At 35.6% G+C, this 15,375-nt stretch overlaps 3 protein-coding genes across 3 annotated transcripts; 2 read left to right on the top strand and 1 right to left on the bottom strand.

Annotated features, from left to right (window-relative positions):
* Positions 1–770: 770 nt before the first annotated feature.
* On the top strand, positions 771–1,721 carry LOC105306204 (olfactory receptor 51F2). The gene has a single exon (XM_011381115.1). The coding sequence runs from the start codon at positions 771–773 to the stop codon at positions 1,719–1,721; it is 951 nt and encodes a 316-aa protein (XP_011379417.1).
* Positions 1,722–5,628: 3,907 nt separating this feature from the next.
* LOC105306244 (olfactory receptor 51A7-like) lies at positions 5,629–6,570 on the top strand. Its single transcript, XM_011381143.1, has one exon. The coding sequence runs from the start codon at positions 5,629–5,631 to the stop codon at positions 6,568–6,570; it is 942 nt and encodes a 313-aa protein (XP_011379445.1).
* A 5,136-nt stretch (positions 6,571–11,706) lies between these two features.
* LOC105306203 (olfactory receptor 51S1) lies at positions 11,707–12,678 on the bottom strand. Its single transcript, XM_011381114.1, has one exon. It carries the CDS (start codon positions 12,676–12,678, stop codon positions 11,707–11,709), a length of 972 nt encoding a protein of 323 aa, XP_011379416.1.
* Positions 12,679–15,375: the final 2,697 nt, after the last annotated feature.

Here is a 15,375-nt window from a genome sequence, read left to right as displayed (position 1 = left end):
TTCCTTCCTTCTTTCTTTCCTTTTTTTCTTTCTTCAATCATTGTTATATATGTGGTTTTTTCAACAATTAGGCAGGGATTTATAAAGATAACCTTGGGAGATTGTCTAATTGTTGAGTATTAGTTTTCTCATATGCAAAACACATATACTACTACCTACCTTCTAGAGTTAGTGTATGGATAAAATTATATAATGCATCTAAGTGTCAATAACAAAGGGAACTCTCACAAAATGGGAGCTACACTCATTTTTTTTAGGGTAGTTCTTTAGACTACCCTTTATCATATGTATAAACATGTGTCTTAGAGACATCTTTGGCATTCTTCTGGACATATCCCAGGAAAACCTAATAATACCTACATTTCAAATGAGACTTGATATTTTTGGTGCTTTAGTCAAGGATCAATAATTTATTATCTAAAACTACTGGAAGCCAGATTTCTCATATTGTTTAGGTATTCTACTGGGAACTTTTATATTTAAGAATGATTTAATTGCAATGTTTGTTGCCACCAAAATAAGTACAGACCTAAGAAAATTTGATATGAAATAATTCCGGGAATCTTCTCTTCTTAACAACTAAGAAATACTGAGAGGCGATAAGATTGTAGCTTCAGAAAACTCAGAAAATATTAAAGTTCTTGGAGAATCAGCAATAGTAATTCAGTGAATCTCAGGGTGCAAGAAAGATGTTCTAAGTGATAAGCTATATGTTCATTATGTGTTATGTTCAATTATTCAAATATCACTGTCTTCTCAGTCCCCTCATTATGTTGGTCCTCAATAATACCAATGCTCAGCCTCTGATGTTCCTCTTGATGGGTATCCCAGGACTGAGAGCAGCCCAGGTGTGGATCTCCATTCCTTTTTGTCTCCTGTATGTCATCGCCCTGTCTGGGAACAGCCTGATCCTGTTTGTGGTCCTCTATGAGCAGAGTTTCCATGAGCCCATGTATTATTTCCTCTCTATGCTGTCAGCCACAGACCTGAGCTTGTCCCTGTGTACACTTTCCACCACTCTTGCTGTGTTCTGGTTCGAAACCCAAGAGATCAACCTAAATGCTTGCATTGCTCAGATGTTCTTTCTCCATGCATTTACTCTCATGGAATCTGGAGTTTTGCTGGCCATGGCCTTTGATCGTTTTGTGGCCATCTGCAATCCACTAAGATACACCACCATCCTCACCAATGCCAGGATTGCCCATATTGGAGTGAGTATGTTGATAAGGAATGTGGCTGTCATGTTGCCAGTTGTGCTCTTGGTCAAGAGGCTGTCCTTCTGCGGTTCTATGGTCCTTTCACATTCTTACTGCTACCACGTTGATCTTATTCAACTCTCATGCACAGACAACAGAATCAACAGCATCCTTGGCCTGTTTGCACTCTTTTCCACGACAGGATTTGACTGTCCTTGCATCTTGCTTTCCTATGTCCTGATCATCCGATCTGTCCTCAACATTGCTTCCTCAGAGGGGCAGCAGAAAGCCTTCAATACTTGCATATCCCACATCAGTGCTGTTGCCATCTTCTACATCCCTCTTATCACCTTGTCTCTTGTCCATCGCTATGGACATTCAGCACCTCCATTTGTCCACACCATCATGGCCAATGCCTTCCTGCTCATCCCTCCTATGGTCAACCCTATCATCTACAGTGTGAAGACTAAGCAGATTCGAAAGGTTATTGTCAAGATCTTAACTCAGAAGCATCTCCAAATCTAACCATTAGTTATCTCAGAGTAGAGATAAAGCCATTTATGAATGAGCGCTTTGGTAGAATGGGGTAGTTGTCCCCAAAGTGCTGAGATATGTCTCCAACTGTTCAAACTAGGCAACTTATTGGTCATATAATATTTGCTTAGTTCATTTCCTTCTCTGTAAGTCCATATTAATACCACCTAAGTTATAATTTTGTGAGATAATGCATTTAAACAACTATTAATATTTGCATGTAAACAACTATTAATATTTGCACTAGGACACCTCAATAAAATATTCATTAATTATGATTCTAAAAGTCCAGATTTATTGTAGAAAAAATTATTTCTACTAATAAGTCAGTTGTTCTTTTCTGAATGATATACTAAAAACACTTCAATTAATTAGATTTTTTTTCTTAAAACTCTTGATTTTCAGCCTTCTTCAAATACAGCCATCCTATAGGGTGAATCCTAAAATACACATTAATATAATTCAACATTGGATCTTACGTAAGTTAAGTTATTTTGTCTTTTGTTATGTGTAGGGGAATATTCAGTGTAAAAACACAATGCCATATCAAGTGGTGAGAATCAGTTACTGCTATTATTAGCTGAACGTTAAAAGTTAAGATAAGCTTTGTTCAGAATTTCATTGATCATGTTGCCTCAATAATCTTATACTTTAACCCAAAAAGAACACGATGACATGTTTGGTTGCCCATTTGTTATCTCATTGTCAGTGAGAGATTATATGCTATATCAATTTTTTGGAATGTGAAAAATCAAAATTGATAGTTTATAGATCTCTTTTCTACAGTGTTCTGCCTGACCTAATTTGTTGACTGCAGCCTCACTTCCAGCACATCCTATTGTATTAACCTGAAAACAGAGTCATAATTGTTGGCTTATCATGTTGATTCATTTATCTGTTCTTATTTTGTTATAGGCCTAAGTTGTTTTGCTAGATTTTATTTTCTACTCCCTGTCTGAAAAATATATGTCTTTCTACAAAATGCCACTAGAATTATACTTTTTATTTATTTCCAATCTTTAAAGTTGAGGGCTGAATAAAAATGGATATCCTTTTCTTAACCCGAGAGTCCAAGATACCTGGAATGCTTGTGATCCTGGGCTTTACTTTCTGTTCTGTGAGATTAAATGCCTTCAGTGGTCAATAAATGTGAAAAGACTGGATGTAAAACAATGAAGAAAGAAGACCTCTATGATAAATTTGAGAGCTTGTGACCCATCTAAATCTATTGACATTAAAAATAAAATTAGACGTTGTGATGACCAAACAGAACATATCTCTAGTCAGAATTGCATATGTCTGTAATAGTCTTAGATCGAGTCTACTATGGCTTAATCTTGGAGGCACAGCTGGATATAGGCTGCTTTATCAATGTCTGAGACTGGATCTCTCCAAAGCCTGTGCCTGATGTGGGAACAGGGTAACAAGAATTAAATCTGTGACTGTGAGTCAGAGCTTGCTCTCTGCATTTTCTTAAGAGAGCCTCTTATTGACAGACAATGGTGAAGTAAGTGGAATCATTGTTGCCAGGGGATGAGGTGTTTGTTAATTCTCAGGAGAATATGCCTGTACTAGAGAGGAGAATGAGAGTATAAAGGAGGATACGGATTCCCAACAAGGTGCTGGAACAGAGAAGCTGCAGAACCTGAACAATCTGAAACTTCTCCACTCTTGCTCTAGACAAAGGCAACCAAGAGCCTGGTAGGTGTCCTAGAGACTCAAACTGAATTTCTCTAAGATGATTTTATGTTTCCCAACGAAAACATTGCAATTTGTAAAGATCAATTCTATGCCTAAAAAGGCTTCATGAGTTGTCCAGCCTAAGGGATCAAGCTACATTGATAGTTGAAAAGATCAGGGTCCATATGTGGGATGTTGTACATATTTGTATATGCATGATGAATATAGTTGAAAAAAAAAAACAATGTTGTCAATAGTAAATAATTTCTTTAGTTAGCTGAGTTAGGTTGGAAGCTTGTCAAGAAAGGCTTCAGACATGGAATCTTGGAAATGATCCATTTTAAGGGGACCCATTGAACAAGAACAGACATTATGTTATTATTTTTCTCCCTCTGTCTGAATCCCACTTCTCTGATAAGAGTACACTGTCAGCTGCATGATTGGGGCTTTTATGGTCTCGAACTGCTAAAAGGAGAGTTATCCGAGGTATCAGTGAAACTGGTATGGATGTGAACAAGATTTAGTCAAAATACCAGCGATAACCTGAATTGATGACCAATATAACTGGTAGACACAGAGAAACCAAGAACAATGGGAAAAAATTCAAGAGCAGGGAGACAAAGGCAAGGGCTGTGATCATTCTGAATAGAGCCAGTTGCGTGGAAATTACGTGAGTGCTTTAAGCACCTACAAATGACAACTGGTGTGTGCTGCACGTCAAGAGAACATTAACCACAGTTGAAAGGCTGAGACAACATGGATACTCAGTACTATGAGTAGAAAATATGTTCTCCTCATCCAGCTTCACCATTATCCTTCTCCATATGACACACCCATACATACCACTAAAATTCTCCATCACTCCGATCTTGAGTTTATTTGAGGCAAAGGTCATTAAATTTTGGCAGCAGAGATAAAACACCCTTTGCCCTGTTATTTCTTCTATCTGGATGCAACCTCTTCTTTCTTTACCATTGCCCAGAAATGCTCATAAACTTCCCATGAAAAGAGAAATGCTAGTGCCTGGCCATTGCCTACTCAACACTTACTGTGGTCTTCTAACTTGTTGTTCACCTGGGACATGATAGCTGGTGTTAGGAGTCTTTCCACTATGCTCCCACCACTGCACACTGCCCTGTCTCAGGCTATTGTCAAGTTCAGGAAAATGATATTCAGTACTGGAGATCTCTCTGAGTTTTTGTTTCTGGAAGTGGTGCTGTGTAAGAAAATTAGGAGGGGAGGGAAGAATTGAAAGAATGTAGAAAAATATAGAGAATAACACCTGTGTTTTCATAATTCTGATGGACAAATTGAAACATTTACATATTTGCTGTATCTAGTATTGTTTTTGTTAATTAAAAAATAAAATATTGCTCTTAAATTTGAAGTTCTTTTTTTGACCCATACTCCATTCCCACCATACTTGTTGTACCGTGTGTGTGTGTGTGTGTGTGTGTGTGTGTGTGTGTGTGTATAAACACATGCTTGTATGCATAATTTTCTTTCCAGGAGTCAACAAACCTTTTCTGTAAATGGTAAGAAAGCAAATATTTTAGATTTTTCAGGCCATAAATTGTTGCTGTCACATATGCTTTTCCTTCTTTTTTTTAAAAATATGATTAAAAAACATTTTTAAAAACTCCGCAGATTGTACAAAAACAGGCCATGGGCTGAATTTGGCTCTGCATCATAGTTTGCCAACCTCTAAAGTAGATAAATTTTATATTTTCACACTCATGTACCATGTACAATAATGTAAGATTAAGCTTCCTTTAACTCCTGCTACTATAGCATCAGTGGTTTGTCTGAATACATGACTGTGGACCACAAGCAGGATGTTAGAGCTTTTCCAGGTTGTCATATATTCTGACTTAGTTTACTTGATGAATTAAGCTTACAAAGTGGTAGTTTTAAAAAATTTATTAAAACATCTTATTACTTCTAGGTTATAGAGTTTAGAAATAAATCAAGAAATAAAGATGGACTTGAAGAATATAAAGATCTTATATGAATATAATAAAAAATTGTTTAAATCAACTTTGTATTTTTCTTTATATAGAAAAAGTTATATTACATTATTTCTTGACACTAAGCATGATCTATATTTAATTCAACTGACAACTGAACTTAGTTGTGGTCAGGAAATACAACTAAAAAAAGTTTTTTGTTATTGATGTTACTATGTACCAGGAGCATGTAGACAAGAGATCCATTTACGATGTTTCCTCTCAACACCTCAGAAGTTGAAATCTCCACATTCCTGTTGATTGGAATCCCAGGGCTTGAGCATATGTACATTTGGATCTCCATCCCTATCTGCCTCATGTACTTCCTGGCCATCCTGGGCAACTGCACCATCTTATTTGTCATCAAGACAGAGCCTTCCCTGCAGGAGCCCATGTACTATTTCCTCTCCATGCTGGCCCTATCTGACCTGGGTCTTTCTTTCTCTTCTCTTCCCACCATGTTGAGGATCTTCTTATTCAATACTGTGGGGATTTCTGCTGATGCATGCTTTGCCCAGGAGTTTTTCATACATGGATTCACAGATATGGAGTCCTCGGTGCTCTTGATCATGTCTTTTGATCGCTTTGTAGCCATTCGCAATCCCCTGAGATACAGTTCCATCCTCACTAGCTCCAGAGTTTTGCAAATTGGGCTGTCATTTGCTGTTAAAAGCATTCTCCTAGTTCTTCCCCTTCCTTTCACTTTAAAGAGACTCAGATACTGTAATAAATGCCTGTTATCACATTCCTACTGCCTCCACCAAGATGTTATGAAACTGGCCTGCTCTGACAATAAGGTTAACTTTTACTATGGCCTATTTGTTGCTCTCTGCATGATGTCAGACAGTGTGTTCATTGCTATTTCCTATGTGTTCATCCTGAAGACTGTTTTAGGTATTGCATCCCATGGGGAGAGGCTTAAAGCTCTTAACACCTGTGTGTCCCACATCTGTGCTGTGCTCATCTTCTATGTGCCCATCATCACCTTAGCTACTATGCATCGCTTTGCCAAGCATAAATCCCCTTTGGCTATGATTCTCATAGCTGATGCATTCTTGCTGGTACCACCCTTGATGAATCCCATTGTGTATTGTGTAAAAACTAGGCAGATTAGAGTGAAGGTTCTGGGAAAACTGGGTCTGAAGTCTAAATGATGGGGCAAAGGTGAAAGTTCCCTTTTTCTCAACAGAAAATTGTCTTAGGAGAAGGACAATATGTCTTCCAAATAGGAGATATTTCCATTGACTATATTTAATTTAACTGACAACTGAACTTAGCTGTGGTCAGTAAATACACCTAAGAGAATTTTTATTTCATAGTTTCTGAGTTACATCAATTAGTTACATAGTTAATTAACCAATCCTTATCCGGAATCTAATACACCACAGCTTTTGTGCTTTTAAGAAAGAAGAGGCTTGCATTTCATGAAGTAGGTAGGGGTCCTGCTCTTTGGGGGACTGGTGATGTCCATCTCAGGTATAAGAATGAAAAGTGAAGATTTAGAGAAGCTTCTAAGGAGGTGTTAGGAAGAGTGGCCCTGAACTGTGACTGGGAAAACTCTGCAAGGTTCTGGAACCAATTAACATCTTTATATTTGCCTCCCCTTACTTGATTCCTCATTGCGATTCATATTAAGCCCTTTACAATGTATCTAAGTTTGTCTAAGTATATTTTCTTCCTTGCTACTCGAAGTGTGGTACATTGATCAGCAGCATCACCTGGGAAGTAATTAGAATTGCAGAGGCTCTGTCAGCCTATTCAGTCGGAATCTGCATTTTAACAAGATCCTAGATAATTGGTGTGTATATTAATATTTGAAAAATACTTTACTGGGGCAATGTAAAAGGAAAACCAAGAGAGTGTGTTTTTCGCTGAAGGCAACTTTTGGGAAAATTGTAGGAGGAAATTGTAGCTGAGGATTGGCATTTTCAGCATTTTTGGTAAAGGTAGGAGGCTGGGTCCTTGGAACACAGTGCATGGAGACCCATGGACATCTGAAACATCATATATCTCTCTCTCACTGATTATTTTGTGAATTCCATAAGGAAAGTGCTTTGAATCATTCAATTTTAAAAGCCTCCTCACAATAAAGTAACTTATCCAGAGTTTGTGCTTGGTAGATGTATATCAACTTGAACTAAAAGAATGATCTAAAGAAAAAGTATCACATCTGGTAACATAGTTGGCATAACAGAGTGTAACACATATTAGAGAACAAATAATAATTCTGGAAGTTCCTGTGAAAAGAGAAAACAGATCGTAACTACCATCTATCAAATACCTCATATGTTCACACACTGTGATAAAGGGACTTGATTCACGCAGTACTCATTACACCTAGTTTACAAACATGGAAACAATGGACACCAAATCACACAGGAAGTACTAGACTGAGAATTCAAACTCAGGTCTGAGGGACTCTGTTCACATTGTTCTACTCTCAGTAAATACATGGAAAGCTGGAGGTGGGGGTACCAGGAAGGAAGAAAAGGTAGACTTAGGGAAAGCAAGGTTTCTCAGAGACGTCAATGCTGTTGCCTCTAGATCAAGCAGTTCCTCTGTTGAATCTTTTCTGTTATTTTTTAATTAAAATTATTAAGGTGACATTGGTTAATAAAATCAAATGTTTCAAGTGTACAATTCAATAATACGTTATATGTATATTGCATTGTGTGTTCACCACCCAAAGTTAAATTTCCTTCCACCACCAAATATTTGATCCTGAGAGAAGAAAGGAGGAGAAGGTAGTAGGGGTTAAGGGGAGTCTCTGTTCAATTTTAAAAGAATATTTTATAGTAGGGGCTTTGGATTAGGCCAATCTGAAAATAAAGATTGTCTCTCTAATTTTATAGACCTGAGGCATTCTAAAATGATCAGCCTCAGTATTATCACTTGTGAAATAGACTAATAGCTAATTAGTTTAATGAGAGAATATATAATATACCTTTCAGAGAAACTTGATATAATAGGAGGATATAACTAATCCTGAGTTCCTGGAATGTATACTGACATATCATTGTGTGTTTTTGTTTTGACACTAAGCGAATTCAATTTGCTATTTTTCATTTAAAATGCATTCTTCTATAATCACATGAGAACAAGGAAGTTTCAATATCAGAAAATTTTTCAATGCATTAAAGCAGATAATTATGAATATATTAATGGATGCTGAAAAAGCATTTGTCAGGATTCATTATGTATTTTTATTAAAAAATTAAAATGAAATATAACTGAATTACATAAGTGTTATAAAATTTACCCAAAGATCTAGCAGCCAACCATTGTTCTAATAAGTGAAACACTACTGTACTTTCTATTAAAATGAGAAACAAGATTTGAATGTTCACTTTCACACTTAATCTTTCATAATGGGTTGGAAATTCTAGTGAATTAAATAAAATAACATGAGATAATTTGTATGACTATTCGGAAAATGTTATCAACCATCAATTTTTATTTATATATGTTGCATACAAATAAAATAAAATATTATAAAAACTACTATAATGCATATGATAATTTAGTAAGGTATATATGAATGCAAGATTAAAATGTTTTTATCTAGCAATATGTATGTGGAAATAGAAATGGGGAAATTTTATTTATAATAGCAACAAAATCATACATTTAAAATATGGAAATAAATTTAATTAAACTAATAATTTTATTAAAATGTAAAAAAGATATTAATAAATAAAACATTTATCATATATTATTGGATGTAAATTTTTTTTATCACAATTGATTGTTTTACATTTAATCTATAAAAACATTGTAATTCTTAGAATTCCAAAGCTCATATTTGTTTTACAAGAGAGAAATCATTTTTAACAACATATTAACAAAATCACACTAGGAGACTACTCTAATAGGTCAGCGATATGTGATTACATACGTGATACATATATATCAAAATCCATAAGGGTATCTGTAAAGCAATGTACATACATATGTGTGTGTGTACATATATATATATATATATATATATACAAACACACACACACACATATATACACACACACATACATTTAAAGACAACATACATATATAGTATTTTATTTCAATGAGAAAAGAGAATATATTTAATATATTTTGCCACTAGTACATATTCATTTTGATTAATATAAGTTTGAACTTCTGACACAGAAATATTTAAAATTAAAACTATTGTAGCAATTTTAGAAGTAAAGCATGAGACTATATGTAGAACATAGATGAGTCAAAGATACTTTTTTAAGGCAATATATGAAACACCCAAATTATTAAAAAAATAAAGGTTGATTTGGTTACATAAAACTATATGTGCTTGAGATTTGACGGTTTGAATAAGGCTAAATATAAATACTATATTTGTAAAGGAATACAACTAGGATCTCTTGCAAATTTGTATTTAAAACATAAACAATACAATAGAAAAATGGATGAATGCTATTTGAAGAGGCTATTCATAGAGAAGGAAACAAAATAAACAATAGACATGTGAAAGATGCTTATTCTTACTATTAGGGAAATTCAACATAAAGTTAAATGTGATAATTCTCATTAATAAAATAGATGAAAATTTAAAAATAATGGTAACAGTGAATTATGGTGGATATGCAAGAAAAAGGCACACTCCTACATAGGGTAGAAATATAAATTGATATGATCTGTAGGGAAGGGGATCTACCAATACGCATTGAAATTAAAAATGTATAACCCTTCGAAACCAGCTGCTGATGACCTGGAGATCAGTCTTATATGCATTGTGTGTTCACCACCCAAACAAAACAAAAGCATAAGTACACATGGAGAGCTGCATAAGAATGCCTATTACAGCATTGTTTGGAGTGATATAAAACTGAAGACAACTTTAATATGTATTACTAGGAAATAGTTAAATTGATTGCAGTCTATCCATGCCATAAAATATTATATAGTCCTTAAATGAATTATATCCATACTTATTTACTTGGAAGGATTTCTACCATAAGAAAAACAAAACATGTAGAATGTTATGTGTTTATTAATAATTCTAAGATCATAAAGAGAAAATCATTAGGAAATTAACCATGTTTATAGAATAAAACTGCAATTATACTGTGCTATTACATTTTTGCTACATATAATCACAAATCTCAGTTGCCTACAAGTATAGAATTTATTGTAATGCTTACTGATCATCAGGTTGACAGAAGTCCTCTTGATTTAGGCTGTTTTGACTTGATGGCTCTCCTTTGGGTCTCTAGTCAGCTAGGACTGACTCTGGGCTATAGGTTTGGTTTAGGATTGCACCATGTGTCTCATTTTGGAGAGCAGGTAGAAGGGGCAGTACTTACCTGAGCTAAACACTATTCACAGCAAAGGAAGAAATCCCATTGCAAAAGTCACACTTAGGCTCTTGCTCTTATCACATCCACTAACATCTTATTGACCAAAGCAAATCATATGGATTGCATTGATCAGAGCAAGTCATGTGTCCAAGCTAAAAGTAAAAGTATAGCTTGCCTACTGTGACTCCCATGATGGGGGATGGGTATACAATACTACTACTAGGAATTAAGACCAACTATTTCATCTACCATGTGTAAAATTTCATTTATATAAAACTTTACATTTATTAGTGTTCACTAAAATGATAATTATGGTTACATTTGGATGATTTTACTTGTTTTATTTTTCTGAATTATTTGAAATTTTAACATGCATATACATTAAAAAATTATACTAATATTTTGAAAACCAATTGAAGGGTGGAAACAAGTTTACTTTTCATCTCCTTTTTCCTGGACTGATTGGAGCTGTTTAACATACCTCTTGAAGTCAAGAGTCTAAATGAGATACTTACTTGTGTCCTCCTCATTCATTCAATCTCTATCAGTAAATCAGAATCTCTACTTTTTATGCAAGGACAGCACTAGTTAAAGGTCTTCAATTCAGTTGAGTAGAATTGTTCTTTCTTCTTTTCCTTTGCTGCATAGTTGTTTAACTTCTCCAACTTTGTAAGTTATTAGAATATAGATGTAATGTAGAAATTAACAAAAAACTAAAGAACGACAGACACATACTTGGATGATTGTGACAAGACCTAGATTCTGACCCTTTCAATGCCATTGATTGTAGTGTAAAAATGGGTAGACCACTGTCATTCTCTGGGGTTCATAAGCTTTCATCAGTATACACATGCACACATCTAGGAATAGGCATATACGACCATGCGTATATGGTTCTGTGTACCTGAATGACATTTCACACATGGACAACTTTGTATCAGGTAGCCTTGAACTACCAAACGTGAAAAGGAATCCTCCTCATTGAGCCACAACCCCCTTTCTGGGCAGCAACCTCTTGAGTATTCTTTCTCTGATCTCTTTCAGCTTGATACTGTAGAGAATAGGGTTTATCAATGGAGGAAGGAGGAAGTGAACATAAGAGAGAAGAGTATGGGCAGGCTGAGGGATTGGCACCCTAAGATGGTCAATGAGTGCCAGGAGGATCATGGGCATGTAGAAGAGGAGCACAGCAGAGAGATGGGCAGCACAGGTTTGGCCAGCCTTCCGGCGATTCTCACTGGATCCCAAACCTTGCAATACCCTTCCAATTAGCCCATAGGAGAAGAAAATAACCAAAGGGTCTAATCCCATGGCTGACAGGACCACGAAGAGGCTGTAGACTGCACCCCATGCTCCTGGGCAGGCCAATCGGGCCATATCTGGATGCAAACAATAAGAATGTGTCAGGACCTGTGGGTGGCAGTAGGGCATGTGGGCCAGGAGGAACGGCAAGGGCAGATGGAGACCCAGACATCGAAAAGCAATGGCCAGGCCGATCTTGCTAAGGACATCATTAGTGAGGAGTGTTGAGTAGTGAAGAGGGCGGCAGATGGCCAGTGCCCGATCTAAGGCCATGGCGAGCAAGACAGAGGACTCCATGATGGAAAAGACGTGGACAAAGAACATTTGTAGGAGGCAGGCTGAGGCAGGGACCGCATGGGCATCAGCAAGTGCAAGACCCAGCAGGGTGGGCATCAGGGCTGTGGCCAAGCCAACATCAGACGCACTAAGCAGGAAGAGGAAGGAGTACATTGGGCAGTGCAGGGTGGGCTCCAGGGCAATGATCCAGAGGATAGTACTGTTGCCCAGAACAGAGAGAAGATAGACAGCGACGAGGGGTATCGTCCACCAGGAGGGTACAGCTGACAGGCCCGGCATGCCCACCAACAGGAAAGTGGGGGCCATTGAAGTGCTGCCATTGGGGGCTGCCTGCATGAGGAATGTTGACATAGTTCAGGATCCCACTTTGAACTCTGGAATCTGAAAATTGATTAGAAAGACTTACTTAATCTTATGACATATTTACGTGATGCTTTCTAAAAGCTTCTGCCTTTTCCCTCCCCTACTCTCCCCAGACCCACATACACATACACGTTCCCTTCCCCCACATACATACATTCTAATATCTATGCCATAGTCATCCCTTACCTTGGAGTTTTTCCTATAGCTGTCCTCAAAGCTGTTTCTTTAAATTGTTTTTCCATAATCATTTAACTCTGCTTTTCCATGTAACATTTCCTAACTTATTTCTCTTTCTTAATGCGGACACCTGGAAGAGGATTTATACTTCTGTAAGTACTTTTTCTGTGTCTCCAAATCTCAGGTCATATGAATTATGTGTTGCCTTAGCACACTCACATTTCAGTTCACGTTAATAGTCCTCATTAATGTCATCAATTAGCCCTTTATTACTAAATCGAGAAGCTCTCCTAAACTGATTTATTTCTCGATGAGATTTCACTATATGAATCCATTTTTTTCTTATTATTTATTTGCTTGTTTGTTTATTTATTTATTTACTATTATGTAATCCTTTGTTATGTTTCACAAAATAAGAGAACATACTAAACAACAACAACAACAACAAGAGTCTTGCTGGAATTTCAGTGATATTGAGTTGAGAAGAACTACTTTCCTTTTGATACAATGCTTGTTTGGTAAGACAAGGTGGAGTGGATGTGATGTTTTTTATTTTTTATTATTAAATTTATTGGGGTGACACTGATTCATAAAATCATGTAGCATTCAAGTGTACAATTCAATAATATATTATATGTATATTCCATTGTGTATTTTTCTTTTTAAGTCTACCTCTCATAATTTAACTTCATAGTGCACCTTCCTGTGCCCCATTCAATTTATACATTGGTATTTTTGAGAGATATTTATTTGGCTCTCTTCTTTTTCCTTAGTGGTCTTATCTGCTTTCATGACTTCAACTAAACTCCATAAATTGATGAATCATGAATAAATCCCCAGATTATTCTATACTCATCTCATCCTAGAAATCTCTATGTTGATGTCCCATGTTCATTGTGGCATAATTCGCAATAGCCAAGATATGGAAACAACATAAATGACCATCAATGGATGAATGGATAAAGGAAGTATGGTATATACATACAATAAAAATGTTATCCAGCCTTTAAGATGAGGGAAATATGCCATATGGTACAACATGGATGGACTTGGAGGACACTATGTCATGTGAAATAAGCCTGTTAACAAAAAAGGTAGATACCATATGATTCTACTTATCTGAGGTATATAAATAGTCAAATTTTTAGGCAGAAGAATGGTGGTTGCTAGGGCCTGGGGGACAGGAGAAACAGGCAATTACTGTTCAGTGAGTACAAAGTTTCAATTATATAAGATGAATAAGTTCTAGAAATCTGTATAACGTTATGTCTATAGCTAAAAACTAAAACTTTGCTAGAAGATTAGAGCTTATGTTGAGTCTTCTTACAACGACAAAAAATTCACAGTAAAAAAAAAATATCATAGCAATTGCACCATTTACAAGGTTAAAAGATAAGAGAAAGAATGGGACAGAGTGTCCCATAACAGGACAATCTTTGGAACTGACATTACTGAAAAAAGTTTAAATTTAGAAAATTTAAAGAACCACAAATAAGTAAGAGATGGGCTATCTAATGTAAAATCTGGCAAAATATGAACAGTGATTTATACAGAATAAATATAAATGCTAAATAAATGTATGATAAAATTCATCTCAGTGGTTACTAAAAGAATATATATTTTTAAAAATAAAACATTTCTTCTCCATCATGTGAGATAAAATTATGTGCTTGAAAAGATATTAAAACACTATTCTTAATCAAAGCTCTCAGTATTATAAAATTGTGTAGCCCTTTTGAGAACAATTTGGTACATCTCATTCAAGTAAGAAATTTACTTGATTTGACAATTCTAGTTCTTGATATATCTAATATCTATTGCAGAGAAAGACTCTCATATGCATAAAGAGACATTAAATATTTTAGTTTGCAAGAGGAAAAAAGTAGAGTTCTTCAAAATTCTCATTAGGTCTGATAACTAATCAGAGAGATAATATGATGCATAATAGTCTCAACAGCTAAGAATGAAGATACATTGTTGAGTTAAAAAAAGATTCATAGCAATTCATTCATTGTGGTATCATATATGTTTTAAAAGTCTCCTAAAATATCTATCTCTCAGATATCTGTATTTGTACATAGTGTCTAAAAATAGTCCTGGAAGGATTTGCATTAAATTGATTTGTGCAAATTGAAGTAGTAATGGCTGAGGAGAAGGGATTAATATTGAATTGAGGATAGAACTCAACAATGACTTTGGCTTTAACTGTAAAACTTTATTATTTTTTTTGAAAAGATATGTATTCATCAGTTATTCAGTAAGCTCCATTATTACACCTCAAATTTTTCTTCTGTATCGAATGTTTTTCCTTATTAACGGTGCTTTGGTTTTAGCTGAGGCTTTTTTTTTTTTTTTTTTTTTTTTTTGCATTATCTCAATTGGCTTCTCTGCTGCCAATCCTTCCTCCATACAGATCCCACAGTGTTGTTTCTAATTTGCAATCTGATAATGTGGCTGTGGTGTCTTGCTTTAAAACCATCCGATTTTCCACTGCTTTAAGGCTACACC

The sequence above is a fragment of the Pteropus vampyrus genome, unplaced genomic scaffold (genome assembly GCF_000151845.1).
Source record: "Pteropus vampyrus isolate Shadow unplaced genomic scaffold, Pvam_2.0 Scaffold431, whole genome shotgun sequence".
NCBI classification, from domain to species: Eukaryota; Metazoa; Chordata; class Mammalia; order Chiroptera; family Pteropodidae; genus Pteropus; species Pteropus vampyrus.
The sequence above is the reverse complement of the archived record's forward strand: the minus strand, read 5'-3'. Positions and strand labels throughout refer to the sequence as shown.